This window comes from Opisthorchis viverrini (assembly GCF_000715545.1).
Source record: "Opisthorchis viverrini unplaced genomic scaffold opera_v5_793, whole genome shotgun sequence".
Classification (NCBI taxonomy): Eukaryota; Metazoa; Platyhelminthes; class Trematoda; order Opisthorchiida; family Opisthorchiidae; genus Opisthorchis; species Opisthorchis viverrini.
Window position 1 is genome coordinate 3,949 of NW_008752473.1, and position 7,893 is coordinate 11,841.

The 7,893-nt window shown below is 43.0% G+C and overlaps 1 protein-coding gene across 1 annotated transcript; it reads right to left on the minus strand.

The window, feature by feature from the left end:
- Nucleotides 1-1,520: 1,520 nt before the first annotated feature.
- T265_12083 (hypothetical protein) lies at nt 1,521-5,353 on the minus strand (the record flags this gene model as incomplete). The annotated part of the gene is made up of 2 exons (XM_009179034.1): nt 1,521-1,629; nt 5,226-5,353. The coding sequence occupies 2 exons, from the start codon at nt 5,351-5,353 to the stop codon at nt 1,521-1,523; spliced, it is 237 nt and encodes a 78-aa protein (XP_009177298.1).
- Between the last annotated feature and the right edge of the window lie 2,540 nt (nt 5,354-7,893).

Here is a 7,893-nt window from a genome sequence, read left to right on the forward strand (position 1 = left end):
AGGACAATCTCATGCAAAGGACCGCGGGAGAATTCCTGCAACACATTGTGGTACATCTTCTCAAAATCGGGAGACCTCGAAAATTATACCTGGACACTTGATTTCAGCATTTTATTCTCCTGTATAGATTAAAGCCTGCATGAAAACCCTGTTCATTAACCTAAACCTTTTCCGCAATGTGACTTTGTCGATCCGGAACTTTTCGTTTCATGCGACCGTGGATTGCTAACTGGACAGTGAATCTCACGTCTAACGCTCCAGCTCTTCAAACTTGCAGGGATTTCAAAGAACATGAAATCAGTCGCAATGTGTTAACTGAGCTTGCAGCAGCAGTGCTGTGGCGTGACTTGTCGTACAAGCAAATCCTCTTTCGGCTTTTATTTTATCTTGCAAAGCAGACGTCTGTTTAATTGTGCAATATTAAATCGCAAGACGGAATGGCAACTCCTGAAGTTCGATAATTTGTCTTGTGATTGTATCTAAAGCATCACTTTAAACAGGGAAAACGTCCCAGATGTTTTGGATTTGATTATCTTGTGATTTCACCACTGAAATCTTTTGTTCGACCGCAATGGAAATAGAGTATCTAAGCGCATTAGTCGTCATTCAGTAACCGAAATGGGTTTCGCGGAAAGAACATCATACGCGGCAAGCGGCAAAACACGTTGTAGGGAGAAATTCGTATAGAATATTCGGGGGCCTTTACGTGACCGGACAAGGGTGTACGATATTTATACAGGCCAGTTCAATGAAGTGAGAACATGTGTGTTCTCGCAGTTGTTTACCAGTCCACAAGTCTGTCACGAAGTTTGAAATAGGTACCAGGTAAATCATCTTTTTGCGCTAATCATCACCTTAGGCAACGGATGTAGGTGGCCAACTTGCGGTTCACTAGGATCTGAAATCAATAAATGCAGTTCCTCTTCACATTATTTCTCATCACCCAAAGATCAAAGTTATCACACATACGGGCACTATTGGGGAAAATTCGTGGCCAGGTAGTACCGCTGACTTCCCGATGTTTGTGGAACTAACAATATACTAGTGGATGTGTGCAGATAGCTAGCGGGTTAGGTTACACCTGCTAGCCTGCACACGACGTCCAAATAAATGCCGGTGTAACGCCATGGAGGGGGATCAATGAATGCCTCCGCTCAACAGTGAGAGACGGACTCTCAGAAGGCGGAACTAATCCGCTCACATGAAAAATGAATTGGATATGATCCAAATTTGTTTTTCTCGGTTGGTCTTAACGGCGCTAAATATTTTGCGAGCCCCTTCCTTATCGGAGGGATTAGTTAAGCTTGCCCACTCTATAAATACAACGGGCGGTATAACCAACTACTTCCGCATGTGCTTTAGCGAAGTGACCTTCGTAAGTCTTTTGACATAATGGTGAAATTGGACAATTGCGTACATCCCCCAAGATTGTCACTGTGTTTGCGAAAGTCCCATGAAATATAAATGGTTCATAGTTATTTTCGCCACAATATTAGGGTTGTTTATGAGGCGAGTATTTTCTAACCGGTCTTATTGTTCTTCATGTCTGCTCGCGTTTGTTGCTCACTCACGACAACTTTGCGTGGATTGAGCTCTGGGAGCTCTAGCGCACGATGTCCTGCTGCAGCCCTTAACTCGATAAAAAAAAGGAATTTCTAATGAAACACAGCCTTGAGAAAANGGAACGAACAATATACTAGTGGATGTGTGCAGATAGCTAGCGGGTTAGGTTACACCTGCTAGCCTGCACACGACGTCCAAATAAATGCCGGTGTAACGCCATGGAGGGGGATCAATGAATGCCTCCGCTCAACAGTGAGAGACGGACTCTCAGAAGGCGGAACTAATCCGCTCACATGAAAAATGAATTGGATATGATCCAAATTTGTTTTTCTCGGTTGGTCTTAACGGCGCTAAATATTTTGCGAGCCCCTTCCTGATCGAAGGGATTAGTTAAGCTTGCCCACTCTGTAAATACAACGGGCAGTATAACCAAATACTTCCACATGTGCTTTAGCCAAGTGACCTACGTAAATCTTTTGACATAAAGGTAAAATTGGACAATTACGTACATCCCGCAAGATTGTCACTGTGTTTGCGAAAGTCTTATGAAATATGAATGGTTCGTAGTTATCTTCGCGTCACAATATTTGAGTTGTCCATGATGCGAGAATGTTCTAACCGCTCTTATTGTTCTCCATATCTGCTCACGTTTGTTGCTCACTCACGACACATTTACGTGGACTGAGCTCTGGGAGATCTACCGCAGAATGTTNCGAAGGGATTAGTTAAGCTTGCCCACTCTGTAAATACATCGGGCAGTATAACCAAATACTTCCACAAGTGCTTTAGCCAAGTGACCTACGTAAATCTTTTGACATAAAGGTAAAATTGGGCAATTACGTACATCCCGCAAGATTGTCACTGTGTTTGCGAAAGTCCCATGAAATATGAATGGTTAGTAGTTATCTTCGCGCCACAATATTTGAGTTGTACATGATGCAAAAATGTTCTAACGGCTCTTATTGTTCTCCATATCTTCTCACGTTTGTTGCTCACTCACGACACATTTACGTGGACTGAGCTCTGGGAGATCTACCACAGAATGTTCTACTGCAGCCCTTACCTCGATAAAAAAAGGAATTTCTAATGAAACACAGCCTTGAGAAAATGGCGTGATCCAGTGCAGCTGCGCACAGAGAAGTTTGATTACCGTCGAAATATCACGTTCGATACCATTAGACCAACCTGGAGATATATCCTCCCGCGAAATCCATGGCAAATATTTCCAAGAGTTTCGGTCGCGGCATGACGACCAATGCGCTTACGTACTCCATCCCTATGACGGTCGAACAACACATGTTCAGCGATGAAAACCCAGGATAATCAAAACCACAAAATCTGAGGCGTTTTTTCTGTTTAAAAGTGTCGTCCGGCATAATGCACTTAAAGACAATCGCACGATGAATTATCGAAGTCCAGGAGTTGCCATTTCGTTTCGCGATTTGATGTTGCACAATGAAAATGACATGTTCGCAATCCGAAATAAGAGTCTAAAGAAGATTAGTTTGTACGACATGTCACACTGCAGCACTGCTGTAGCACACTCGGTGAACACATTGGGATTAATTCCATCTTAGTTGAAATCCCTGCAAGAGCGGTAGACGTGAGATTCACTATCCAGTTAACAATCTACAGTCGCCTAAAACGAGAAGTTCCGAATCGACAAAGTCATGGTTGCGGAAAAGTTTAGGTCAAATGGCCGGGAATTCCAAGTAGAAATGAGTTAGCTATATTTCGTTTAATCCAGTGACTTGTTGTGAGAAACATTTCATTTCTCAGTAGTGAATGTGTTGTGTTCGATAGGAAGCCAACTGAGAAGGCAGAGATACTCTTTGATCCACAGTCATTTGTCGTTATTTAGACGACATCCAGGTTGCATGCGTTGGACGTATTTAAACCCATAAAGCCGCTTGGAAAATTGATNCGTCAAGAGGGGGATAGAACATTCCCCATCCAGGATGTATGGGCTATATGGTCGTATTACGTCCTGTGCTCAAAACGGTGGTCATTCAGTCATTTCAGTTGAAAGACTCTCTAGATCCTCAGCTGTCCAATCCTGTTCAGGTCTGTACATTTGCACGCTAACCTGACTACATGAAAGACTGTCAAATGTAGGAAATCCGTATTAGAGAGACTCGGCAATTTTTTGGGGATTTGAACTACATTGATGCAGCTGAACCTCAATTCATACGAGCGCCAATTGACATTAATCTACGTTTCTATTTGCACTCGTTCTGGATTCCAAATTCATGCATTATTGTTTTCTTCGAAGATTTGCGGTAAAACAGGCACGACTCTGTTCGACGGTCAAACACTGTCTCGAATACACTCACGGTTACAACTAGAGGATCAAGAACAAGTAAAAGCGGACACTAGATCCAAGTGAAGGATTCCCGTGTGGAAACCACGTTAGTCATGTGATATTTACAGCGCCCACAATGTCCAAGTCGAATTGGGACTAATTCTGCACCCACAAATTATAGATCAAATTATACCTTCCAATACATGTGAAGGCCACGCAGGTCACAAAGCCGTAGGTTTGGCTGTTCTGCCCTTGGAAGCCCATTTGATTCGTCCGAGACCATTGGGTTACCGAACGAAGTTTGCTCAGATATATCACATCTTGTGACCTGAAATTGTCCTAAGTATATATTTTACACCTATTTTGAGAAAATGCGATTTGATGTTACACATTTGGCCCTCCTTGATCTCATGATGAACCTAGCGGCGATCCTAATTAACTCTGTCCAGACAGTCTTGACATTGTGACATAGGGGACTGCACCTGACAGAAACAAACAGTACTTTTGACTAATTAGACTGCGTAGACAAACTCATTAGTCTAATTGCCTTAGGAGTTGAAAATTTCTAATGTAGCACCTGTTGTTTTGTCGGAAGGTAGAGGCGAATGGCAGAATTTCATGGTTCCAGAACTCTGTAGTGAGTGCTTGACCATGTACAGTTTACGTTTGCCTGGCTGTAGGCATGAACCAACGATCAACGAATTAGAGTAACGTGCTTTGATTTCATGGATTCCGAGCTCATCGGATGCCCACATTTAAAGTTGGCGGCATAAAATCAAGAAATAAAAACCTCAGCAGATAATGATCGTTTAAATCTCCCAGAACGCAGGTCCATCTCCCGAAAACCACGCAATATCCAGGTAGGTTTCATTTGCTCATTCGAAACCGGGCCATTGTTTCATCAATCTGTCCCGGATGATTTGTCGGTATTCAAGTATCCAGCGCAAAACAAACTTCGAAAGCAGGCGACCATCTGCACAAATCCTTGAGGTTTTTCAGCACGGTTCTTGCCTTCATGTGTGGCACATTACATTGTGAAGATACACTTTAATCCCATAAAAAATTACAAACGTGGGTACGGCAGCGAAGCAACGGTGTTGAACGCTTATATCACGCTGTCAATGGTAGTGATTTCCATCGTGGTTTTTAACCGATAACGTCTTTGTTTCCAGAAAAGTCTGGATAAGTTGGCCAAAACTAGATGGATTTCATTAGTTGACACGCAGATTGTCGTGTAATTTACGGTGACTCTCAGACAAACGCAATGACCAGCATGGTTGCCTGGTGTTCAGCCCCTCAGATATAGCAGGACATCCACCGGCGTACTCGAGAGTTTCCAAGAATAATGTACACAATTCACCTTCGGCGAGTTATCATTTGTTCAGAGCTAAAGGAAGCACAAATCGTTCGACTCTTTTCATTTTCGAGCTGTATTCGGCTCGTTTTCAGTACACCACCACTAGTTGAGCGCTTCATCATGGGTTGCATTTCATGTTACATTCTTCCTCCTCAGACAGGCACAAACGCCGACTATAATGTCTTCCGAATATTCCATCTCAAGGCGGATGATTAGAATGTAGGGTCGTTTCTTCCAGCTGACTCCCCAATGAGAGGAATCGCATATTTTCCAGCTTGTGCTAATCGCAAATTTAACCTCCGCGCTTCTTGGTGCCTGAAGACAGCCCTGTGAGAGTGCCACTATTTGCCATCACGTATGGAACTGATGAGGGAAATTTTGGCTTTCAGAATTTTCACTCGATTTATGCGTGAAATGGTTGAGGTAAGGAGGGACGTGCGACGAACACGTGGTTCACTCCTATTTATTCAAGGTGCGTGCCTCTTATGAACTCACGGGATCGGAATATACAGGAAGTACTCATTCAGGTCGCCCCTGCCCAATGGAGCAACTTGCACAGCAATTTCTACATGTGATGACAGTTTGGACCTCCGCTTGTCTGCATATGCGTGCATCCTTCCATCTTGCGAACGAGATGAATGTGAGCAAGGCTGACGGCCTCAGATCTCATCTGAACTTTCATTGCATGATGCGCCCCTGAGATGGATTTAATAAGATGTAGAAAGCCGTTTGATTTGATGAGCTCATCAGATCGTCTGAATGCCAATGCATGGGAATAAACGAAGAGTGCACGGAAGGAAATAATAACAGCCGTTGACAGAACAGTAGATACTAAATATATCTGCAGATATGGTTCGGTTTTAAGCGGCTTATCTGCTTGTTTGTCCTCTTTGGGGCACAGGTTGCGCAGAAATTGCAAACATTCGGCAGTGGAAGTTATATTTGATGGTAACAGGTTTTGCAGAGTTAGTTTGGTTGCACTATGTTCACTAACTTACCGCTTGATTTTAGGCACATTTTGGAAACCGGACGAGCAGCCTAATCGACAGGCGTGAACTGGCGGATAATGAGATGCTACGAATCGTGAAGCTCTCAAATGTCGAGCGGGAAGTATTTTGTTTCAAAATGGAGGTGGCTAATTTTCACCACATACGAGTGCAATGTCGAGCAATTTATCACACACAAAAGCTAATTATATGTGAATAAAGATGAATCGCTTGAAGTGCACGAATTATTAACTGTGCGTTTTCACCCGGAACAGGATACCTCTCTACGTAGTAAAAAATTCTGTTGACTTTCCCAAAGTTAGCATTATCAATCGCATGGGATTAGCACGCATTATTTATTCCACGGAGGCTAAACGGCCTAGAAAGAAGAAAAAAAGAAAAGAAAATAAGGACAGTAGAAGAAAAAGAAGACTTTACTTTGTATTCTGTACAGTACTCATCATGATTCCGCGTTGCATATCTCAATTGGAAAATCGTCTCGGGCCTCAGTGGCCAGCGGCAGGCATTTACGGATAGAACGGATTCTGAGGTGTAGGTGAACCAAATTATCTGACCGTTAAGTTTCCTTCAGCTCGAAACGATTCCCAAAACTCTACCAATTATTTGCGATGCGCAAGTGTCTTTGCTGGCAACCTGCAAAACCCCTCTCAAAACGTGTTCCAGAACGTAACGAGTGCAATTCGTTATTTATTCAATTATGTCAAAATATTAATAGTGGCTAGATGTATGTGGTACCTCCGTCCGTCTACCAATAAAGAAAGGCTAAGAAGGCGTTTTTTGATTGAACAAATGGGTCTTTTTGTTTTGACGTGATTGCATGCACGAGAGAATATTTGAAATGTGCTTTTAGATGAAAAGCGACAGGGCGTATTGGAAAATGTGTGCACTATATCTAAGATCTATCAAACAACCGCGGTAACATAGTGATTTCCTTCGATGGTCAAATACACAAAGTGTAAAACGAGGATAGCGTGCGTTATTGGACTTAAGCAACTCCATTCCTATTAGATTTCATGTGGAAGGTTTACGTTTGACTGTGGTGGGATATGTGGAGCTTTTTGCGAAAGATTTATTATGCTCCATCAGCCACCAACAAATAGCTGTATGATGAAAGCGAAGCTCTCCTAATAGAACCATGCCTACAGCCTAGAATTCTGAGCAAGTCGGTATCCATTATATGCCTGTCAACATGTTCATTTTTGGATTCCACTTTTGGCAGGTACGGCGAAATATTTCGGTCAGCCCATACTTGGTATTTTCGTTTACGTATTTTCTCTGGGTGGGCTCATCGGCAGATTCAGGCCGCGAGTCTGAAATCCCTATACATTATTCAGACACGAAAGAGCATGCGTAAATGCCCGATGCGGGGCCTCCAGGGCATCGAATTTCTACATCAGTGCCCGGAATGCCAAGAAGTGCTTCAAGCCCTTCAGCTGGCTACGGTGCCACCTTGCGGCTCACTCGGGTCTGAACTCATAGAGGTGCTGTTCCACATTATTTCTAATCACCAAAAGATAAAAATTATCGCATCCAAGGGCACTATAGCGGCTAACTAAATTCTCCAGGTTCGTCGAACGAACAATATACATGGTGGATATATGTAGATAGCTAGTCGAAGGCTGAATCTCAGCAGACTGAATAAATCCAATCACATGAATAGTGAA